Raw genomic sequence first — 26,324 nt, 5'->3', positions numbered from 1 at the left:
GCAAAGTGACTCCATGATGAACAGATCAGATGCTGAAGCAACAGTGCATTTTTCTGTTCGGGGAAGAAGAACTTTGTTGACAAATTCAAAGAGCAGTTGGTACTCGCCTTTCATGAGTTTCTTTTGGATCCCAGCACGTCGTGTGTTAGGGATTTTAGAGCATTCTTTGACAAACTCAAGAGTGCAAGTTTTTCCAATAACGGACCTGGTCCCTTCTCTAGGTACTCCCAATATTTGCCCCAGCAGTTCCTCAGTCAGATGCAAACTTTTGTCTCCCACCCTGGTGTTTATGCTACCATCTTCTTCAAACTCAATGTTATAGTAAAACTCGCATACCTCTTTCTCATGTAAAACAGATGATTTGGTCTAAAACAAGTGAGTCCACGACTGGATTTCCACAAGATCATGCAGAGAATCCATCCCATGCTTGGTGATGATGTTCGGGTCAAAAACTCCACCACCTAGAACTTTCTGGAGACGTAGATTGTTGACAATTGATTGTTTGCTTTCTCGGTGGTCATCCTCACTTCCCTTGGGACCAGGTCCCGTTTCAGATGTTGGTTTAATGACAGGCGAGGTCTCTCTCTTTCTCTTGTTCTTCTCCTTTTTGGTTAAACACTGGTTGAGTTCCCCCAAGCACATCGTCCACAAACTGTTCTCCTTCTTCGCTTAGTAGCCCTCCCCTCATCTAGGTTAGACTTTCGATGACTAGACTTTCACTGGCTGCAAGAATATTTGACTGGATGATTTATTCTCGGGAAGGTCTCCCTCAAATAAGTGGTCTGACAGCATAGCAGAACAGGGTCCAGGTTCGGGTGCTAGGTTATTGAGGTCTAAGAAAGACTGGGATTAGGAGGACTGGTTTCACCAATGTTGACCGGAGCGATGGTCGACATTTTGGAAGGAGATGGAGCATCAGAAGATGTGTAGAATGCCACAGGGTATATTTCATTCAGTGAGTCTAGCATTTTCTTTGAAGAAGATGGGGATTGAGACATTTTGTTAGAGAGAAAGATGAAGAGTGACAGAGAGAATGTGAGAGAGAAGAAGAAATAAGGTTTTTGGCGGAAGGCTTTAGAGAGAAGGGGATTTCAAATGAGGAGGGATGGAGTGAAGAAAAGTCTTATAAAAAGAACTTGAAATGATGTGTCAGGTCCCTGAGTAGACGCGTCGCTTGAACTTAAAGCACTGGGACAACGGTCAAAGGGACCGATGACTGATATGTGGAGATCTCAACGGTTCTCATTCAATCAGTTTAAGAGAAATGTACAGGATGCTAACCTTGAGAGGGACCAGGTCCTCAACTACAGATGATATTTGATTCTTGAATGGTTCTGACCATTCTTTACTTCTGTGATTTTTCCATGAATGTATACTTGCAATAGGTACATAGTTGATCTCACTTAAACAATACATTACGAGTAATAAGGATACCTGTCCTCCAGATCATAGCCAAAACAAGGATTGGCTGCCTTTGGATGGGATTAGGTCAGTGCATATTCATCATTCCCAACTTCAACATGTTACTCTCAAATTGATCCTTGCTGAGAGCCATGGTAAAACTATCTGCAATTTGATCTTCTGTCCTGCAATACTGCATGCTGATGTTTCTCTTTTCAACATTATCTCTCAAGAAGTGATGTCTGACATCAATGTGCTTTGTTCTTTTGTGCTGAACTGGATTCTTTCCCATGTTGACTGCACTGGTATTGTCAGACATGAGAGGAACAGTATGAATATGAACTCGAAAATCTTCAAGCTGTTGCTTGATCCATAGTAGTTGAGCACAACAAGATGCAACAGCTACATATTCTGCCTCAGCTGTTGAAAGGGTATTGAATTCTGTTTCTTGGTACCCCATGAGATAAGTGAGGATCCAAGAAAATGTGTCATTCCAGAGGTACTCTTCCTGTCAACCTAATATCCTACAAAATCAGCATCTGCATACCCTACCAGTTTAAGGGAGTCACCTGTTGGATAAAAGAGGACCAGGTCCCCTGTCTTTTTTAGATACCTCAGAATCCGCTTCGCAACCTTCAGATGTGATTCCCTGGGACATGCTTGAAATCGTGCACATATTCCTACACTGAAGACAATGTCAGGCCTACTAGCTGTTAGATACAATAGAGAACCAATAATCCCTCTGTATATGGTTTGATTCACTAGTGGATCAGCCTCATCTGTTCCCATTTTAGAGTTTATACCTATGGGGGTATCAATAGGCTTCGAGTCTATCATGTGAAACTTCTTCAACAACTCATTTGTGTACTTCTTTTGACAAAGTGAAGTCCCACTTGAGGTTTGCTTGATATGTAGGCCTAAGAAGAAATTCAGCTCCCCCATCATACTCATCTCGAATTCATTTCCCATTAGAGTTACAAATTCTTCACACAGACATTCAGAGGTAGCTCCAAAAATTATGTCATCCACATACACTTGGATTATTAGCAATTCTTGTTCTCTCTTCATAAGAAACAAGGTGTTGTCTATCTTCACCCTTGTAAAACCATTCTTCAGTAGGAATTTGGACAACCTTTCATACCAAGCTCTAAGGGCTTGTTTCAAACCATATAAGGCTTTGTTCAGCTTAAACACATGATTTGGTAACTCAACATTCTCAAATCCAGGTGACTGTTTCACATATACCTCTTCCTTCAGGTCTCCATTCAAAAAGGCACTTTTGATGTCCATTTGGAAGAGCTTGAATCCCATGAAGGCTGCAAATGCTATAAGAATTTTGATGGCCTCCGTCCGAGCAACATGGGTAAATGTTTCATCATAGTCGATCCCTTCATCTTGATTATACCCTTGAACAACCAGTCTAGATTTATTTCTTGTTATGACACCCTCTTCATCAAGCTTGTTTCTGAAAACCCACCTGGTCCCTATGATAGTTCTGTCAGCAGGTCTGGGGACCAGGTACCACACATTGCTCCGCTCAAACTGATGTAGCTCCTCTTGTATTGAATTGACCCAGTCAGCATCTTTCAGTGCTACTTTCACACTCTTAGGATCAATAGAAGAGATGAACGCCGAGAATGCAACCGATTTCTTGATTTGGACCTGGATTGCCTTCTAGAGTTTAATGGGGACATAAGATTCTCAAGCGGGTGAGATAAACTGTGCTTCCATCCTGGTTTAGATACCAAGGGTTGAGGTTGATTCGCCTATTCTTCTTCTTCTTCTTCAGAGTCATCATTCTCAGGAGAATGAGTTTCTTCTTTACTTGCATCATGGGACAGACCAGGTCCTTCATTAGGCTGGACATCTTCATTCATTTTCTCAGACGAACCAGGATCAGTGCTATTGGAATCTTGATTTCTTTCAGCTTCCGGCAAGTCAGCTTCATTATTCTGGATTTTGAATAGCTCATTAAGATCATCATCATCCTTCATCTCCAAGCTCTTCATATCACCACTTTCATCGAAGACCACATGAACACTTTTCTTGATACACAGTGTTCTTTTGTTGAAAACCCTGTAAGCTTTGGTTGAGGATGAGTACCCCACAAACACACCTTCATCACTTCTGGGATCAAACTTTCCCAGATCATCCTTGCCATTGTTCAATACAAAGCATTTGCATCCAAAGGTCCTTAGATAACTGAGCGTGGGCTTCTTGTTGTTCAACAATTCATATGGTGTTTTGTTCAAAAGAGACCTGATCAAGCACTTGTTAGTCACGTAACATGCAGTGTTGATTGCTTCAGCCCAGAAGTTTTGAGGCAGATTTGACTCGATAAGCATGGTTCTGGAGATATCAACCAGAGTTCTGTTCTTTCTTTCCACCACACCGTTTTGCTGAGGAGTTCTGGGTGCTGAGAAGTTATGATTAATACCATTTTCTGCACAGAAAACATCAAGCTTAGCATTTTTGAATTTCGTTCCATGGTCAGACTTGATCCCTGCAATCAAGAAATTTAGCTTAGTTTGGATCATTTTGAAGAAAATCATCAACACGTCAGCTGTCTCTGACTTTGACTTGAGAAACATAGTCCACGTGAATCTTGAGTAGTCATCCACTATCACCAAAATATACTTTTTTCCATTTCGACTTTAGATTTTCACAGGCCCACACAGATCCATGTGCATCAGTTCAAGAACTCTGGAAGAGCTTACTTGTTTCTTTGGTTTGAATGAGGATCTGGTCTGCTTCCCTTTGACACATGCATCACACACTGTGTTATTGCTGAATTTCAATTTTGGCAACCCACAGACCAGGTCCCTAAAAACCAGCTTGTTCAGTAAAGACGAGCTCACATGACCTAGCCTCTTATGCCATAAGTTGGCATTTGCACTTTGAGCACTTAGGCATGTCTGATCGTCTCCATGAACTGTTTCCAATGTTGCCACATACATGTTTTTCTTCCTTCTGGCCATTAAGATCACCTTCTTCGTAGACAAACTGGTGACAATGCAATTTTCGTATGTGAATTTGACTTTGTTTCCCTTATCACATATTTGAGAAACACTAAGAAGACTATACTTTAACCCACTCACATAATAAACATTTTCGATAGAGTTTTCAAGAGTTTTTCCAACCCTGCCAACTCCAATGATATACCCTCTTTTTCCATCGCCAAAAGAGACACCTCCGCCTTGAAGTGCCTTGAGTGAAAGGAAGTTTTTGGTGTTTCCAGTCATGTGTTTTGAGCATCCACTGTCCATGAACCAGCACTGACTTCTGCTTCCTTCACCCACCTGCAACAAAGATCATTTGTTAGATTTGGGAACCCACCTTAGTCTGAGTTCCCAAAAGGGTGATAGGGGCGTAATAATAATGTTTCCTGCCCAATGAGGCAGATTGGTTTTCTTCTTATTCCAGGACTTAGATGTGGGAGCAGGTCCCCTTTTTCTGTCTAGAATAGACTGAAAATTTTTCTTGTGAGGCCTTTCAACCAGGGCAATCCTTTTTCAGATGACCATTGCGACCACAGTGAAGACATAGTAAATTGTTAGAAACAGAAACATATTTACTATAAGGATTGTAAGGAGGCTTAATGTTCAAACTACCCAATCCCTTTCTATTGTAGTTGCTTTGACTGGTGATGCTAGAAAGCAGTTTGGTGGAACTGGTCCATTTTAGAGAAGTTTGAAGTTCTTCTTTAAGACGGACTAGGTCCCTCTCCATCTGATCGTTTCTTTCCAAGGCTTGAGCAAGTTTGGTCTCAGCAATATTTAGATTTGCTTCTAGCTCTGCTTGAAAACTAGTGGCCTTCCCTTTCCTTTTCCCAGATTTCTCAATCATTTGCTCAATTGATTTTTAAGTTCTAGATTTTCAACTTCTAGAACTGTCAATTGTTGCTCAATGTGTGATATGTGAACAGCTGTTACTGTCTTTTCTTCACCAAGAATTTCTAGGCTAATGTTCATAGAGTCTTTTTCAGTAGTTAACTCTATGACAGACTCAATCAAAACATTTGCTAGATTTCTCAACCTTCTAACAGAATAAGAGTTCAAGTTTTGTTTAATGTCGAGGAGAGTTACCTTATCTTCATCATCCTCGTCATTTGATTTTGCCATGAGAGCAAACAACCCATCAAACACGTTAGCATCATCTTGAACCGCCAGCATTGATGTGTCATCAGCGTATTCTGACTCTACCGACTCACTTGAGGAGTCTCCCCAAGTAGCAAGAGCTTTCTTCACAACATAGTCAGCTGAAGCTTTTCTTGCATTCTTCTCAGGTACCAGGTCCCTCCTTCTATCTTTTTCACCTTCAGGTCTTTGATATTCTTTGTTTTCAGCTTTAAGCATTAGACAATCTCTTATGAAATGACCTGTCTTTCCACACTTGTGACAAAGGTCGATAGCAGATGCAGCTCTACGAGGATTCCTTCCTTTTCTAAACCCTCCGTAATTTCTCAAAATTTTCTGAAATCTCTTGGTCAGATAGGCCATGTCATCATCTTTACTTGAAATTTCACCTGGTGTGACTTTGAGAACTAAGGACTTGTCTTTCTTGGCTTCCTTCTTTGAGATGTCCTGATTTCTGTTCATTTCATGGGTCTTGAGGTTTCCAATGAGAGCATCCATTGTCAAAACATTCAGATCCTTGGCTTCAGTAATAGCATCTACTTTGCTAGCCCAGGACTTAGGAAGAATTCAAAGAACCTTCCTAACTTACTTACTACTGCTGATGGGCTCACCCAAACTTCGTAGCTCATTGGTTATGGAAGAAAGTTTAGTATGCATTTCATGAATGGTCTTTCCTTTCTTCATGGTGAAGTTTTCATATTAAGTGGTCAGCATATCCACTTTCGACTCATTCACCTGCTCTGTCCCTTCATGAGCTAATCTTAGGTTGTCCCAGATTTCCTTTGCCGATTCACAAGCAGAGATGCGGTTGTACTTTTCAGCACCTATACCACCCACTAACAACTTCTTAGCTTGGTAGCTTTTCTCGATCTTCTTTCTCTCCGCCTCATTGTACTGTTGGCGAGTCTTTGGAACAACTTTAGTGATTTCACCATCTTTCACCTCCACTATTGGAATGAAAGGTCCATCCAGCACTATGTCCCATAACTCGCTGTCCTCAGCCATGAGATAGTCGTGCATCCTTGTTTTCCACCAACTGTAAAACTGACCATTAAAACGAGGAGGTCGTATTGCAGATTGTCCTTCTTCGAGGTTCAGTGGACCAGCCATTCTTCTGCCAAATCTATCTCTATTGGTGTTAACCAGCTAGAGAGAACCTACTCTGATACCAATTGATAGAATGCGTGTGTCCACTATCAGTCAACGGACCAGGTCCCTTGCCTCAACAAGAATAATAACGAAGAGTAAAAAATAACACGATCACAACACAAGCAATTTACATGGAAACCTCCTTGCTCAAGGGAGTAAAACCACGATCTGTCACACAGCATTTTCAACTGTTTTCACTAATCTTCCTTAAGCGAAAGCGAACAACAGTTACAAACAACGTGAGAAAAAGTTATTAATCTCACAACCAAGTAATAATTCTATTACTTGAAGAGGCTAAGCAGATTCTACTCTGCCCACTAAGCTATCACCACTAGACAACTTAGGATTTGACTAAGCAACACGCAGGTTGCCCACTAAACCACCACACTCCGAATGACTTAGACTTTTACTAAGCAACAAACAAGGCTGCCCACTAAATCAATTGGACTCAACTAATTTAGACTTTTTCACCAAATGAACTATCTGAATCCTTTATAGATTTAGGAACAGATTTACAGTGCAAGTACAAAAGAAATAATCCTAAGACCACTAAGCTTCCAGCTCATTCAGGTTCGAGTTTGTCTTTAGGATGATTCTTCTCTTTAGTAATAGCCTTTGCAAGAGTTCTTGAGAGTTTTCAAGTTGCAAAAACTAAAGTTATGACTATTGGACATAATCTTTAATAGGAATAGTCACAACCTTCAAGGCAATGCCATTGGCTGAGGTTTCTGCCACTTCTACCACAGTTGGAGACTGTGCACCAACCAGTTGTACTTTTTCCAGCCTAGCATTTGTGTGTATATTTTCGTCGTATCAGGTCCATGGGTATGTCAAATCATCAAAACTATAAGTAACATCTTCAAACTCAATGTCTCTTTCAAATTGTTAGAAAAAATAATAGAAAATATAATTGAAGAAGAAGATGACTTTGAGGCGTGTAATCACTTTCTTTAAAGAGACATTACCCATATACATGTTGGGGTAAAACAAACAATTATCTTCAAAGATACAACAAAGCCCTTCGTTTATACATGCAGATTTTTCTTAGGCTACTTCTAAAGAGTCTTTATACTTATAGAACTTAAGAGATGACTCTTCGTAAGAGTAGTGGCAGAGCCAGAAATTTAATAAAGGGTGTCCAAGAATAATGGTTGTGGCTGTCAAAATAATATTTAAAAAAATATTGTGCTATTTGGGGTTCGAACCCAAAACTCCTTCACTCAAATGGACACCTATTACCACTACGCCAAAGATATAGCTTATATCAAGGGTGTCCAACTTTAAATATATCTTTTAAATGTAGAATTTGACATATATATACAACGTATTGTAGCTCTAGCTACATCCCTGCATAAGAGTCATGTTCTTTCATAAAGACATGACTATTCATAAGAGTCATGTTTATTCATGAACAGATGACTATCCATAAAGGTCGTGTTCTTTCATGAACAAATGACTTTTCATAAATGTCGTGTTCTTTCATGAACAAATGACTTTTCATAAAGGTCGTATTCTTCATAAACAAATGACTTTTCATAACAGTCATGTTCTTTCACGAACATATGTGTCTGTTCAATTTAAGACATCTATATATTACAAAATATCCAACATTTAATGCTTGAAATCGTTTTGATTTTCCTTTTGTGTGAACGAATTAATGTATATCGAGATTTTTGAAACTCTAATTTGGTTTTGAACATTCGAGAAAATTGATTTTGATTTTATATTGCGATAGCTTCTTCTTTAATCACAATTCAAATTGTATATTTTTACGTAATAGATTCAAAAACATATTATTGAAAAACTCATACTATATTCAATTTAGTTCGTCATTTTGAATTCTGCAAAATATCTATGATTAGAATTTTTCGGGCGGAAATTGTTGCTCGTCATTTAATTACATGTTTGAATTTTTTACATTCATTATGAGTTTGTACTGTAATATTATCAGTATAATCTATAATTTCGTTTTGATCTGTATACTTTTTCTTCTCAATTTGTAAATATGATCGTACATACACATATACAATGATTGATAGTTTATACATTCAAGTCTAATGACATGAATTAATATGGTATATACAATTGAGAATCCTAAGACGAATATTATATACATATACAATTTATAGCTAATACAAAATTTTATCCATACACAAACTACACTTGTGTATACGTATACATATACAATTCCTAACACAAATAATATACATATACAATCTACGGCTAAAAAATTGTATATATATACAGATCCCACTATACAATTCATAAGCTTATACCCATAGAACATACCAATATACAAAATAAATTCAATATACAAACACAATTTTCATAGATGCAGACGAACTTGTACTGTATATATACACAAATTTAGAAAAAATAAAAAAAACATTTCATATACAAATCATCTAATTGTTCAATTCATTTTATACAAATTTTGATGCCACAATCAAGAGGGATATGAAATTCAAACTGATTTGAAGAGATATTTTTGGAGGAATTAAAGGAAGTGGGGAGAGAAAAGAGGTTAAGTGAATTGTATAAAATCATAACTTCTCTTTAATGGTAGGTCCCAGCAAATAGCAAGAATCGCTAAACACTAACTACCGAATATAATTGAGCAACTTTCACATATACCAAACATAAAAATCAAATTTATATGTTATAGTTATAGTTTGTATAATTGCGCTTCATAGCAAACATAAACATCAGATTGTATAACTCGTTGGCTCTTCTTCAGATTTGTATAATTTCACTGGCAGCCGTTTGTATAAATCGATGTCAGCCTCTCGTTTGTATAAATCGTTGGCAGTCTCTCAATTCAATTGAATTGAAATAAAACATTTGTATATCAAATCTCTCTCTCTATCTCTCTCTCTCTCTCTCTCTCTCTTTCACTGTAATTTATATAAGTATATGTTCTTTTTGTTGTGCTTTTCAGTTGTATATGTATATAAATAAAAATTTGTATTAGTTGAATCTGTATATATATATATATATATATGAAAATTCATGAAAAAAAATAAATTTTCGTTTTTTTATATACAGCTATATGCCTGAAGCAGCCGTCATTTTCTTGTAGAGCAACTTTCCCATATAGCAAACATAAAAATCATATTTGTATGTTATAGCTATAGTTTGCATAATTGCGTTCCATAGCAAATTTTATATTTGCTATGGAGCTTTTGATTTGTATAATTCGCTACAAACATCCAATTTTATATAAATTGTTTAGTTTTGTATAAATTCACTTATACATTGTAATTTGTATAATAAGATCTGTATTTACATAATTATAAGTGTATATGACGAAAATATATGTATTTGTATTTGTATATACACTTTTCTCTCGCTTTATACAAACACAAACACATTTTATACTGAAATGTATAAAATGACTAATTGTATACCGAAAATGGCTAATTGTATAACAAATCAGATGGCAAAAAAAGGGGATGTTTGCTGCAAAATACAATTAAAATAAACTATGGTTATAACATTTAATTTGAATTGATAGTTTGCTATTTCATACAATTTTCCCAATATAATTAAATGTAACAGGAGCTATAGCATTTATTTTTTTATTTAAATGTTTGCTATTATGCACAATTTTTTTTGATTTTTCACTTTCTCTTTTCTCTTTTTTTTTTCTTTTTTTTTCTGTTTCTCTTTCTCCCTCTATCCTTCTTCTCTTTTTTTTTCTTTGTTCACCTTTTTGTCTGTTTATAATTTCAATGCATGTGGTGAATATATAACTAAAACATTTTTAATATAAATATATTGTAAATATTATATGTGAATTTCAAGCATTTCGATACTATTTAGATTAGTTTACATTTTTTTGGATTTATAGTAATGTATAATACCTAATTCAAATTGTATTATAACTATCGTTTATATGTCTACCGTTTTAATACAATTTTTTTAGAGCTTCACCTTTTTTTCGGTTAATCACCACCACCAGACCACCGATTGTTTATATTTAATACAATTTTGATACAACTTTAATACATTTTTTTATAACTTCACCTAATATATAACTAAAACATTTTTAATACAAATATATTATAAGTATTATATGTGAATTTCAAACTTTCGGTACTATTTAAATAAGTTTACATTGTTAGAAATGTATTATATTTGTTTTGCAATAATAATACAATTTTGATACAATTTTAATAAAATCTTGACACAACTTTAATACCATTTTGATACAACTTTAATACAATTTTGATACAACTGTAATACAATTTTGATATAACATTAATACAATTTTAATATAACCTTAATAAATATTTATATCAAAAGGTTATTAAAGCTAAAATTATGTGTATATGGTAATAAAAATATACGAACACTTAAAAGCGTAATTAATCAAATAAAATATATTATTTATGTAAAATTCGTTAATAGTTTGATTTTAAAATGTTCAAAGGATCAAACAATATCCCAATTATTATTTAATAAGTTAAAAATATCTTTTTTTCTAATAAAATATTATAATTGTTTCTTTTTAAATATATTTTATTCTTAGAAAAAAATATCACTATTAAATAAGTCAATTCTTATTGATTTTATTTTAAAGTCACTTTTTTTTTGTTTTCCATCTTGTGTCTGGTATCCACATTGGAGCCCGACTAATTTTCACCGAGAAGTCCCACATTGGGTGGTAAAACGTTCTCTAACAAAGGTGGCTATATACCCAAGGGGACTCGAATCAGAGACCTTTTGGTTAATGATGAAAGAGTACTTGCAAAGTCACTTTAACTAATAAATAAGTAGAAAATAATTTCTATCTTCTTAATTTTATTTTAACAATTAAAATAGAATAACTTCATATACAGTTTTAGTTGGTAATATTGATCTTATATATAAGATCATTATAACTACATCATTAATTTTATTTAAAAAAAACACTAAAAAGGTTTCTAATAAAATAGAAAAAAAAAATCTGTTTCAAATTGGTGTAAGATAAGTATTTTCAAACTAAAAAAAATCACCACTAGGAAAATAATGTGTTCAAGAAGAAATATATATATATATATATATTTGGAAAAAAGGTATTTTGACCTATTAAATAACAAGGATATTTTTTAACCAAACTATAAACGGTAAACATTTTAAGACCAAACTTAACTGACAATATTTTTATTTAATTTAACATAGTATGAAAATATTTTTGACCATTTTCCATTTTTTAAATAATCCAACACAAATAAAAACATGAAAATTTTCAAAAATAGCAAATATAATAGACATAATAAGGCTCTATAACTATAATCTCGATAATTGCGCTCCATAACTATATTTCCATTTGTTATGGAGGCTGTGGTTTATATATTTCTGCCTGTTTGTATATTTCGCTTGCAAATATACAAATATAGTAAGTATATACAAATTCTGTATTTACACATTTATGATTATTATTTTTTTCGAAATTCGGTTTATCTATTTCACTTGCCAATATACAAACTGGATAATTCATTATAAATTTTTCATAAATCGTATACAAATAGCTAGTGTAAGCATATATAAAATTCTGGATTTTTACAATCAGACATCGAATTATACAATTTTTGAATTTATAGAAATCAGGTGAATTATACAAATCAAGTAAATAATACTCCTTTCGTTACAAAAAGAATAATCTCCTTTCCTTTTTAGTTTGTTTGAAAAAGAATGACCTCTTTCATTTTTTGGTAATATTTAACTTTCAACTTTTCACGTGGCATGTTTAAGACCACAAGATTAAAGGACAATTTTGTACATTTGACATAACTTTAATTTAAGACCATAAGATTCAAAAGTTATCTTTATTTTCTTAAATTTCGTGTCAAGTCAAACTAGGTCAATCTTTTTGAAATGGAGAAAATAAGAATTAAGAAAACTATAGTCACGAAATACAATTTTCTTAAATTATAACTATAGTACGTAATATAGGCTAAATGCTTCTTATTCTAAATTACGTATCAAAAAAGAGCAAATTACATTTGGTACGTATTAAAAATGAGCAAATTACATTTGGCAGAAATGAAGTTACTGCTAGTAGATCTGAAGTGCTACAGAAATAAAGTTAATGCTAGTAGACTCCAATCCCCATATTGGATTAGAATTCCACCATTTGCATTTGGTCAATAGATATTTTTGACACGCATCTGGTTCGAATAAAAAATACTGAATTTAAATTAATCGTAAGCCATTTATTAATTTTATTAAATTAATATAGATAATTTTATAAAATATTATTATTTTATAGAGATACTATTTAATCGCAAAATTTATTCGGAGATGAAATCTCATAGAATTTGAATGAATCTACTTGTGAAAACGTCATTCATGAACTTGAGGTTATGATTAATGATCTTGGTTACCACAATAAATTGGACATTAACAGAAGTCCATAATTTAGAAGAAACTGTTGATATTATTGGAGAAACAATGTTGATGATAAAGTTGAAGATGATACAATACATTTGAAATCAGTTAAACACTTATCGCATCTAGAATGTGCAGTTCGAAAAGACAGTACCAAAACTTTTAAATGCAATAAGAAAAGTTAGAGATGACTTTCAACTAGATTAAAATTTTAACAAAAAAAAACACAATAACACCATATTTCACTAAATTGTAATAGATATATTTGTACTTTTAAAGAGTTATTAATTAATAATATTAATGAGACCATATATTTATATAGAGTTCTTCTGAAAAATATATTATCTTATCGAAATAGGTGATTTTTTTCATTGATCCAAGTCAAGACCAGAGAAAAATATTATCTTAAAAAGATTATTAATTAATTGAGTATTAATTTAAGTATTAATTTAATGAAATTTTACTGTATTTGTCACTAATATTAACAATGGAAGCCAACAAAATTATTTTGATGGTTAGACAAAGCACGTACTACAACAAAATTATTTCCTTGTGAGTATAAAATGATCAAATAATACAAGTAAAATTGGATATTTATTTTCATTAGAGTGGATAATCAAACTATTACTTTTTTGGTTCATTTTTATGCGCTCATTATTTTAAAATAACTTTTTATTTGTTATTTTTGATAAATAAAAAAGTATATTTTTTTTATGCTTTACACTTAATATTAATTATGTTTTTTAAATTATTTTTTAAAAATTGAACTAATATCAATAAATATGAACATTATAGTAAGAGGTCATATGAACAGATAATACATGCAATTCAAAATTTAGTCCCCTAATAAATAAACGGATTCTCTCCTCCTCAGTAGTCAACAATTGAGTAGCATATCTAGACAAGACATGGAACTTGGCCTGATAAGCAGCCACAGACATACCACCTTGCTCCAAAGCCATGAACTCATCCTTCTTGCGATCTCTCAAAGTCCTAGGCACATATTACTCTAAAAACAAAGCATAAAATTGGGTCCAAGTAAGTGGAGGTAAAACTGAAGATCTGCATTCCACATAAGCTCTCCACCACTGCTTAGCCTCACCTTGAAGTTGAAAAGTCACAAACTCAACCCCATGCTGATGGACAATTCCCAACTTATGAAGCCTCTCTCGTAGCAATCTAGGATGAACTCATATGCATCCTCACTCTCAGAATCATGGAACACAGGCGGTTTCAACTTCAAGAACTTAGTCAACATCTCATGCTCATTACCAGTCATAACAAGACCTAATAAAGGACGGAAGAAAACATCATTACCTACATTCTCTCACACCTTGGGGACAGTGATAGCAATAGGAGAATTGGCGGGAGCTTTAGTTGTTTGAACAGAGGGAAGCACTCCACGACCGACCAACCCTTTCAAGAATGACATGATCTGCTGAGCTAACACTGGGTCCAAAGGAGGAATACCTGCAGTTTCAGTCTGCACCTCTTTCTCTTGCCCAACATTCTCCTCATCTTCAACCTCTATGTTCTCCCTACCTCTTCATGATGCGCAAGAGGGGCCTCATTTTTGGGAGCATCTCCAACCAGTGTTTCATCCCTAGTAGGTGCTGCACTTCCTTGGCCTCTACCCCTGCCTCGACCGCAACCTCTCGCTGCAGATTCCTCAGCTAGAGCATTGATGGGAGCTACGGGGCTGACGCCGTTGAACCTAGTATTAACCATCTGCGGACAGAAGGGTGAAGGAGGTTAGATACTAATTTGAATTGACAGATACCAATTGAAATCAAATTATAGCACGAAAGGAGACAAGAGAAAGCAGAGAGATTTCCTAAAGTCCTATAGCCTCTCGTAAAAAGTACCGACGTTTCTGTACCATTCTGCAAGACTCTACTAGACTCATTTTGGTACATCGAGATTAACGAACCTAGGCTCTGATATCAACTTTGTCACGACCTAGACCATCGTGATTGGTACCCATACTAACCCTACGGTGGGAGAACCATTAATACTAATTAGCTAACCAACTTAATCAAAATACTAAATCATTTACGTTACGGAAGCAAGTTATATGCTAAGGAAAAATTAGGGAGTTCCCATAAACTCTAAACAAAAGTCTAACAACAAAACAAATGAGGAAAATTCACCTAGAATCTGAAAGTCAACATACCAAAACTCTAACAAGATCCATAAATCTAAACAAGAAGGGTTACAACCCCAAACTAATGTACTAACAACTAACTAGAAAGTCTAAGTCAGAAATGTGGACTTATATAAAAAGAGAACTCATGGCAGCCCGAAAGAACTGGTTCACCCTTGAATTCAAACGATCACTGATCTTCTAAGCGAGATATGTCAATAGCCGCCTGAAGATGCCCTATACTCAACAAAGAAAGAACAAGTGCAGTATCAGTACACAACCACAGTGTACTGGTAGGATCACGAGGCTATCCCACTAAGTGCAACATACATAAGCCATACAACATACAACCTAATAATAACATGCATATACTGAACATATACAATATCATCAATATTTACGAACAACGAACAGTTTTACGATTCTAAAATATCACAGTTATATCAAGTCATTGGTCCTCTCATGGAACCCAAACCCAAACTGTTAGCATATCGGAACGTGGTACCCGATCTAATGATTATGCTAGAACGTGGTAATCGATCCTATAATTATGGCGAAACGTAGCAACCAATCCAAGTTAGTGTGTTGAAACGCAACACCCAATCAATTCAACAAGCCACAATCACAAGTATATTCTCACAATCATACAAGCAAGTCATGATTTCATGGCAACAATTATTCAATCATCCTCATTTATGAATAATGTGATCAATAATGCAAAATTCACATACATACATGTATCATAATGAAGCAAGAACAAACATATATCACACAACATGAAATCACAACCATCACCTACCTCAAACAAAGCTTGAATCCCCTAAGAAACTTGATTCTTCCCTTTTCGAACTCGTTCCGTTTGTTCTTGGTCTACAACCAATTAATTTAACACGAGAATCAATAAACAATAACTAATTACCCAAATTACTAACAATTATATCAACCCTAGATCATACCTATGATCTTCATACCCAGATTAGGGTTATTTCCACCATAATTTCCAGATCAAAATCCTTTCCCATCAATAATTACCCATTAGATTACGTTCTACAGATCGAAAAATGGATTTAGGGAGTGAAAATCTTACCTTTAGCCTTAAGAATGGTGAAAAACTGTCAAGAAAATCCCTGGGTTCGTTCCTTAGCTCTCAAGTTCAAAAATTGTAGAATAAACATTTTTGGGATTTATTTCTGACTTTAAGTCGCGTCTGCCCCGCCATGGCGACACTCACCCTGCTACAACGGCCCCGCCCTGGCGGCAGAAATCCCGCTTTAGCGGCTTGCATGGAAATAGTGAGCAAAACTAATAATATCAATACCCTATTTTACAACACACCTTCGACCAACGACACTCAGAAACTACCTGTTTACGCTAAGATCAATTTCAGGAGTTCTACTCGCCCGAATTCAATTTTGTAAAGTCGTAAGGGTTCCTTAACGTCTTAGCTATCTACTCATGTGATTGATAATTCGATCACCCAATTGCTACCAGATCTACCTAGACCTTATAGACTTCGATTTCGTCATAATCTGAACAGGGTTGGGAAATCTCAAGTTACTACGAAAAGTTTTTCGGCCCAAAAAATTTTCCAATTGGCTTTTCTATAACGACGGGAACAGGCTTTTACAATAGATACCAATTTATTCATCACTCGTCCCCGAGTGACAAACTTAGGAAAAATAGGCTAAAGAAAGAATGGTGTAGTACCTGAATCGACGAACAATTGGGGATACTTGTCTCGTATGTCCCTCTCGGTTTCCCAAGTAGCTTCCTCGACTGGACGATGCTTCCATTGAACCTTCACGGACTTAATCTCCTTGGTCTTCCGCTTACGCACATCACAATCAAGAATTGCAATCAATTCCTCCTCATATTGAAGGTTTTTATCTAACACAAATGAGTCTCATTTTATGATGTAACCGTCACCATGATATCTCTTCAACATGGATACATGAAATACCGGATGAACTCCCGATAGGTTAGGAAGTAAAGTCAATCTATAAGTCGCTGGCCATACACATTCGAGAACCTCAAAGGGACCAATGTATAAGCCGGATGAAAGAGCGGGTAACTTTTCAAAGTACAAACCTTTTACCCGACTTAATTGTAGTAATATAAGGATATTCATTCTTTTCATCATTTGTAGTCTCACTATGATAGTCATTTTGACAAATGTCTTTGAAACTTAATGAAATTCTTTGAGACTTACTACAATATAATCCTTCATCAATTATCAATTTTGTTCCTCCGGTATGTACAAAGTTAGCCTTTTCGGAGCGTTCAATTAATTTTGTAATACCGAATATTGTATTAACATTAGCTTCCTTCATAATTAAAGAAGAGAAATATTTCTTATCTCTTAAAATAATGTTTGTTGTGGCACTATCTATAAAGCATATATCATCATAATTTATTTTGGATCCAATTGATGACTCGGCAATTTTCATATTCTCAATAAAAATAAAAGATATGTTTAGAAGAATATGAGAAACTAGATATATTAAAATTTGCTTAGGAAGAAAGACCAACATAGTTGCAAACATAAAAGAAAACAATAATTATTTATAATCTTATCCTCCAATAAGGTTATCAGTTCTTTATAATCAATACTATCATAATTTATTTTGGATCCAATTGATGACTCGGTAATTTCCACATTCTCAATAAAAATAAAAGATATATTTAGAAGAATATGAGCAACTAGATATATGCCTTTGTTTTCGATATAGTTTGACTTGAAGAATAAAATGAAGGCTATTATTGAATGGCAATCGCCTTGTAAGGGGAATGGATATCGACAAGATCTCGAAAGATTGTGCATTGATTTCGTATTTTCTCCTATATTCAATTGATCAAGATCGTAAGAATGATGTTGCATTATTTATTTGTTTTTATAGTTTTCTCTACGATTTCTCTTTATTTTGTATTATATAAATTTTAATTTGATTTCGTATGTTTATAATTATTAGTCCAAAATAATAATTTATAACTTTATTAGAAGTCAACTAACTATACTAACCAAATGTTTTCCTCTATAAAATCAATTATACATCTGAGCAAATATATATTGACATTTTATCGTATTTTATAAACGTGCGAAGCACAAACAAATTCACTAGCTTATCTATGTAGTATTCCCTCTGTCTCTAATTACTTGTTCACATTTTCTTTTTAAGTTATTCCTAATTACTTGTCTATTTTGACAAATTAAGAAAGGACAATTTTTTTTTACCTATTATACCCTCAATTAATTACTTTGAAACAGGTAGAACTTCTTGAAAATCTTAAATTTTTAATTCATCTACTTCATAATTAATAGGGGTAAAATGGTAAACCCACTATATCAATTATTATTTTCTTAATAGGTGTATCAATTCAAAAATAAACATTTAACTAGGGACAACGGGATTATAAAAGAAAAGTAATGTTATATTTGTGTGAACCCGTGACCAACAGAAGTTAATGAATTCATAAGAAGCAATGTGAGCTTATTTTGTCTTGTCCGTTCACCCTTCTGTTTCCCTGGCTATAAATTGCACATGCCCTTTGGAACAAGTGCAACCATCAAAACTCGGATATGATTTTATATTAATTTTGGTCAAACTTCTTGAGTTTCACGCATCCAAAACACTTTCAAACTGTCTTGATCATCTCGAGAATTAAATCACTCATCTCCGCAAGTTATATTACGTTCATTTCAATTTATATGATACTTGGATTTATCTAATTACATTTTTTATTTTTTTATTTAATTAGAATTCGACTATATTCAATTCACGTAAATGAAAAGCCCAATCAAAGAAAAACGCTTTTTACCAAAAAAATATAATTATGAACATTCCCCCAAATCTACCTAACCGGGTAAAAGTGGTGTGACTCAATCTATACCTTGAGAAAAGTGTTCCCTAATCACGTGCTATGTCTCATCCTAACTCGGATGGCTTTCAATTCAAAGGTTGCAAGCCCGAGTCACCAAGGGATCAAAAGGAATGAGAGCTTCTAGGGAGGGTAAAAAAATAAAAGTCTCATCCTAAAACTTCATCCGTCTCATCCTAATATCCCTCAAATTCTCTTAATCATTTTATTTATTTTCTTAATTTTATGTTTTATATTTTTACTATTAAATTTATTTAAATAAATTAGCTTATAAATGTTAAATAACTCACATTTCAAATATTGTATTAATTTATATTGGATTTATTTAACAACAAACAACTTTTTCTATTTTACTATTGTTACCGTCTTTTTGGTTCTAAATGTAGATGGTCTATCCTTTTTGAATTGAAAATTAACCTTTTGTGAGTGATCAATTTATTAAGATGAAAATTATTTACCCTCAAATAATTCAAGTGAAATAATAACAAACTTGAAAACAAAATTGTTCTTCTTCTAGCTCATTAGAAGGTCATTAAAAATAATATCATCCGACAACTATCTACTTTGATCCAATTAAAAATAAGAAACTGCAAAATAATTCAAGGATATAATTAAACAGAAAAAATTTATAAAATTTTAATCCAAATACAAAATGAGCTGATAAGGAATGAACCAAACACTTAAAATAAAATAATCTATAAATAAACCTCCAAGATATGCCCCGTCACCATCTAATAAAAGATATTTTCTTCTATGTTTTGTTGTACTATAATAATCTTTTTGGGTCCTCAGATCATCTCCAACTCACCTCTATTTTACTCTTCATTCTCTATATTTGGAGAGTAAAATAGAGAAGAGACACTCCAACATACCTCCATATCACTCTCTATTCTTCATATTTAGAGAGGTGAATAGTAGTTCTCCAAATTTGGAGAACTACTATTCACACTCTCTATTTTACTTTTTGAATATTTCATTATTATTTCTATTACTTTCTAATTAACATATTATTTTACATATAATGTAGTTAATTAAATATCTAATATTCATAATTCTTTTTAAATGTAATATAATACTTTTTAAAATATATTATTTAATATATACTATTTCCATCCCAAATTAATATTATTTTAATTTTTCTAATTTTCGTGAATAATATAATTTGATTTTATTATTTATTTTCACTATAAAGAATACACAAAATTAAAATGATAAGATGAAAATTTTAATTTAAAAATACAATTCATAATATGATAATTTATACAAGATAACAATACAATACGTAACATAATAATTTAAATACAAGATAAAATACAATACATAACATAATAATTAATTCGTGATGAAACAAGAATCATGCCGAAAATATGTTGAACGTGCATTCAGAGTTTTATGCAATCACGTTTTGCAATTATTGCAGGACCCTCACATTTTTGGAGAAGGAAAGTGCTACATAATATAATGACTACATGTATTATACTGCACAACATGATAATTGAGGATGAATGTGATCTTAATGCACCAATTCAAGATGTCGTAGAGGCTCTAACTCCAACGACAGAAATGATGGTAGGTGAAAATCCCCAGTTTGAACAACTTTTAGCTAGACATAAAAAATTAAGGACAAAAATGCTCATTTTGAACTCCGTAATGCAATAATTGAGCATTTATGGGAGCAACGTAATAATTTTGAAAATTGAGTGTTTATGTAATGTTTATGTGATTGTCTTTCACTTTTATTTGAATTTGTCCATTAATTTGTATATTATATAATATTTTCTTGCAATTTATATTATTTAAAAATTTAGAATAAAATATAATTTTATATTAAATAAAAAATTTGAAAAAATAAAATTTTATATCACATGAAATTATATAAAGTAATTATTGGGAAAAAGAAATAAAGGATTTATATTATGAAATAAGAAAATAAGAATGAAATAGAAATAATAATATAATATTGAGGAGAGAGAAAAAGATTTATTTTTAGAGTGTAAAAAAAAAATTTGGTTTGAAATTGGTTGTCTGAAAAGAAAAAATAGAGAACTTTATATTTAAAGAGTAAAATAGAGTGTAGGATTGGAGATGCCCTCAGAAAAAATAGAAAAAAGATAATGTAGCTTTATTTTAAAAATATTGCTGTCCAACATAAATAAACGTGTGTAAAATTCGTTGAAATTATTGTGAGGTGCTATAGATATACACAATAATCCATTTGTCTCTTATTTTTTTTGGTTGATGACCGTCCCGAACAATTAAGATGATTTTTTTAATTTATGAAAAAGATTAAAAAAATTCCGAATCGAATAACCTTACATGTAAATATATTTTATATATTAACAATATGTTAAATTTAATATATAAATATTCTTTAGAATAATTTTTAAATATAAATATAACTTAGGTATTAGGCCTCTCATGACTAGACAACTTTGGATCTTCGCTCTTTAATTAACCTTGCTTAATTAGGTTTAAAATTAAATGATAATGTAATAGATATTCTATCAAACAATACAACAAAACATATGCAAACACTTCTATTAAATGTTTAAGATCAAACAATACGGCAATAAGGTTTTACATTCTTGTCTTCTTGATGAAGAATAAAAGTGCTTCTTCAAGAACATATTTGTGAAAGAAATATTTTAATAGTAGTATATTTTGAGGTGATATTTTAAAAGTAAAAAAAAAAAAACTGAACTTTACCGATACCGAAGAGAAATCAATATGATTGGAATGATTTTATAAAATCTAATTTTGATTATATATTATAAAATAACCGAAAAATTGGGATGGTATAATTTTTAAAAAATAACCAACCGAACGGTACCATTGACACCCCTAATTCAAAATTCAAGATGAATATTTGATTATTATTTTTATATTTGTCCTTTTCTTTGATGAATTTTTATATTTTTTGGAGATAAATTGCACTACTTTCAAAATTATATATAATTTAAAATATATTTTAAATTATGTACTTAAATATTTTTCTTTAACAAATATCATGCATTACCTCACAAATTCAATTAATATATAAAACAGGACTGAGGGAGTATTAACGGACGTACATCGGCCATAGCACTGACGGCATAAACATAGGTAAATATGGTTGATCTTGATCATATGGGAAAAAATCAGAATAAAGTTACATAAACAACATAATTTTAAATATTTCAAAAAATAATTAAATGACAATTTTGTTAAGTGAAACTTTATTTTAAAAAGTTTTTAAAAAAAGTGAACAATATTTTGTTACAAAATTTCATATATTTAATAATTTAATTTTAATTTTTTTATTTTACTCTTTATAAAATATTTTCAGCTCAAATTTATATTTTTAATTTATGTGTCTAATCAAATACCTTCACATTATTATTTTTAACAAAAAAGGCACAGATCTGATTTGGTGCAGATTGAAGTATTGAAGATTTGGACGTTTGCTACAAATAATTAAACTATTTTTTCAGTAATGTGACAAGGAGTTAACAGTTTGATTTTAAAATGTTCAAAGGATCTAAAAATATCTCAACTATTATTTGCTAACTAAAAAATATCTTTTTTTTTCTAATAAAAATATTATATTAATTTTTTATTTACTCTTTAAAAAATATTTTTAGCTTAATTTCTTCTCTTTTTTTTTTTAATTTATGTGTCTAATCAAACACCTTTCACGTATATTTTTTTTTAAAAGGCACAGCTCTGCCCTTAATTACTTGTTTATTTTTGAATTAACACACCTATTAAGAAAACATTGATTGGCATAGTGAGTTTACCATTTTACCCCTATTAATTATGGAGTGGATGAATTAAAAATTTAAGATTTTAAAAAAGTTTTACCTTTTTCAAAATAATTAATTAAGGATATAATAAGTGAAATTAATTAACTAAGATTAAACTCACCACTCATTAGTCTATAAATATAAAAGTAAGATGATGTTGAAGGTATAAGAGTTGTGAAACAACCACTGTTCTTGGGTAGTAAAAATGGCAGCAACCTGCAACAATGGCGAAATCCTCCATGTTCTTTTCCTTCCCTTCTTATCCGCTGGTCATTTCATCCCATTAGTTAACGCCGCAAGGCTATTCGCCTCCCGCGGTGTTAAAGCCACAATCCTCACTACCCCTCATAATGCCTTACTTTTCAGATCTACTATTGACGATGATGTTCGAATTTCCGGATTTCCCATTTCTATCGTAACTATTAAATTCCCCTCTGCTGAAGTTGGGTTGCCTGAAGGAATTGAGAGCTTTAACTCTGCCACTTCACCAGAAATGCCCCATAAAATTTTTTATGCTCTTTCTCTTCTACAAAAGCCAATGGAAGATAAAATTCGTGAACTCCGTCCCGATTGCATTTTTTCTGATATGTACTTCCCTTGGACAGTAGATATTGCCGATGAGCTGCACATCCCTCGTATTTTGTACAATTTGTCTGCTTACATGTGCTACAGCATTATGCACAACCTTAAGGTTTACAGACCTCACAAGCAGCCTAATCTAGACGAATCTCAAAGTTTCGTGGTTCCTGGTTTACCTGATGAGATAAAGTTCAAGTTATCCCAACTGACAGATGATCTGAGAAAGCCGGATGACCAAAAGACTGGTTTTGACGAATTGCTCGAACAAGTTGGAGATTCGGAGGAGCGAAGCTATGGCATTGTTCATGATACATTTTATGAGCTAGAACCTGCATATGTCGACTACTACCAGAAATTAAAGAAACCAAAATGTTGGCATTTTGGTCCGCTCTCTCATTTTGCATCCAAAATCCGTAGTAAGGAACTAATTTCTGAGCATAACAACAATGAGATTGTTATAGATTGGTTGAATGCACAGAAACCTAAATCGGTTCTCTATGTATCTTTCGGAAGCATGGCTAGATTTCCTGAGAGCCAACTGAATGAAATAGCCCAAGCTCTGGATGCTTCAAATGTTCCTTTCATTTTTGTATTGAGGCCTAATGAAAAAACAACGTCGTGGTTGCCAGTTGGTAATTTAGAGGACAAGACTAAAAAGGGTTTGTACATCAAAGGGTGGGTCCCACAGCTTACGATCATGGAACATTCAGCAACAGGCGGGTTCATGACTCATTGTGGTACTAATTCGGTTCTGGAAGCCATCACTTTTGGCGTGCCAATGATAACATGGCCACTTTATGCTGATCAATTCTACAACGAGAAGGTAGTCGAGGTTAGGGGATTGGGAATCAAAATCGGGATAGATGTATGGAATGAAGGAATTGAGATCACGGGCCCTGTAATAGAAAGCGCCAAGATTAGAGAAGCAATTGAGAGACTAATGATCAGTAATGGTTCTGAGGAAATTATGAATATTAGGGATAGAGTAATGGCTATGAGCAAAATGGCTCAGAATGCAACAAATGAAGGTGGATCTTCGTGGAACAATCTCACTGCTCTCATTCAACATATCAAGAATTTTAATCTTAATTAGTTGGAAGACAGAAATAAGTCCTTGCATTGTAACTTTGTGTGTGTGTGTTTTTTTCCCACTTAATAAAATGAAGGAATGGATGGATGGATCTTAACTTTATCAAGCGAACCTCAATGATATTACAAATTTTCATGTACAATAAATTGATTAATAGCATAATTCTCCCTCTATGCTGTACTTGTTATTTCAAATCAGAGAAATATTGAAAATACTTTTAAATTTCACACAAATTATTGTTTCATCGATAATTAATGTATTAGAAAAATACAAATGAAAGTATTCAAGCTCACCTACTATGTCTACATTTATTTCTTAAACTAGTGAACTTATCCGCGCTTTGCGCGGTTTTATTAATGTAACAAAAGCGTACAATTTTAACCCTTTCATCGTGATTATTTTCTTAAGATTTCAAGTTATAAATGTAATTTTACAAATTTAGAAATTTGATTTTTAAAAAAAAATATTTTTGCTTGATCATATTCTCATTACCATGAAAATAATATTTTTTGTTGCATTAATGATATTTTGAAATCGTCTATTTTCCTTTTTGTTATGTTTCTTGATTATCTACCCTTCTTTGTGTCTATCTTTTTTCTCATATTGTTTTTCACTTAAATAATCTTTTCTCGTGTAATCTCATTCTTCTTTGTATTTATCTTGATATTATTTTTCGATTATCCTTTATTTCTACTCTTATTTGCATTTCTTTACCTTTGTTTAATTATTCAATTCCTCTAAAATCAATAACTATTACTTCTTTTCTAAAATAATTGCACCTACGAATTTACTTTGTTATTTTCAAAAATTATTCTTAATAAGCATATAAGCATTTTTATTGTTGTTAGTAAAAAAATGACTAACTCACTTTAGAATCGAAACTCAAACAAGGCGAGGTTATGAAGGAGTCTCTAAAGGTAATCTCAATGGTTATAAATTCGAGTAAGTAAGCAAATAAAAAAGAATTTATCGACGAAGCAAAACTTTCCATGTTAACATATAGTTGCCCCATTGAGATTTTATTTAATGGCCGAGAAAGAGTTCTTGTTTTCGAATTTATGCCCAATGGAATGACATTTTTGTGGTACGTACTTTATGTGTTGTTTTAAACTGCCTATATTAAATAATTGAGATTATGACAATGGAAGATTTGAATATTATTATAAATATTATTAAGAGCAGAATTTATGAAGATGAACCTGTGTGAGCTAGCTCACGGAGATAACTTTTTAAAATAAAAGAAAAGTCAACAAAAACAAAGAGAAAGAAAAAAATAGAGAAATAATTAAGATCATTGTCCATAGAAATGTGGCAACTCTACCATTTCTATTACCACACTTTGTCCGAGTAAATATATCACATACAAATTTTCAATAAATTTAATTCGTAGTGAATATAGATACAATAAACTATCAACACAGATATATGTATTAGATTGCAACACGAATTTTAATACCCATTACAATGAAAAATGAAAGTACATACGTATGTTCATGATTCTTTAATTATTTCTCATATAAATCTGCTTGACAATGTGACAAATATTACAGATACACAATACTTGATTAACATATATTTGAACTTGAATAAGAAAAATATATCAAAATGATAACAATTTTTCTGGAAAAAATGGTTATGTAATTGCTTAAGGATCAAGAATAGGAGTCAACTTCTGTACACTATTTAGGTACATGCTTGTGGATCATAAAGGACTCGACTTCCTTTATAAATCAAATAGAAGCCACTACTTAATTATAGATATTCTATAATGCAGAAACTATTTAAACATATAAATA

General features: G+C 32.6%; 2 protein-coding genes across 2 annotated transcripts in view; both read left to right on the top strand.

Annotated features, from left to right (window-relative positions):
* Positions 1-26,324, top strand: part of LOC125835507 (OVARIAN TUMOR DOMAIN-containing deubiquitinating enzyme 11-like) — a 233,184-nt gene that overhangs the window by 163,615 nt on the left and 43,245 nt on the right. The gene's annotated exons all lie outside the window — the stretch shown is intronic.
* Positions 23,031-24,630, top strand: LOC125835441 (solanidine UDP-glucose glucosyltransferase 1). Its single transcript, XM_049514568.1, has one exon. The coding sequence runs from the start codon at positions 23,065-23,067 to the stop codon at positions 24,529-24,531; it is 1,467 nt and encodes a 488-aa protein (XP_049370525.1). The 5' UTR covers positions 23,031-23,064; the 3' UTR covers positions 24,532-24,630.

This window comes from Solanum verrucosum, unplaced genomic scaffold (genome assembly GCF_900185275.1).
Source record: "Solanum verrucosum unplaced genomic scaffold, falcon-dt-bn FXZP01000040.1, whole genome shotgun sequence".
Lineage (NCBI taxonomy): Eukaryota > Viridiplantae > Streptophyta > Magnoliopsida > Solanales > Solanaceae > Solanum > Solanum verrucosum.
This window is presented reverse-complemented; position numbering and strand designations above follow the sequence as displayed.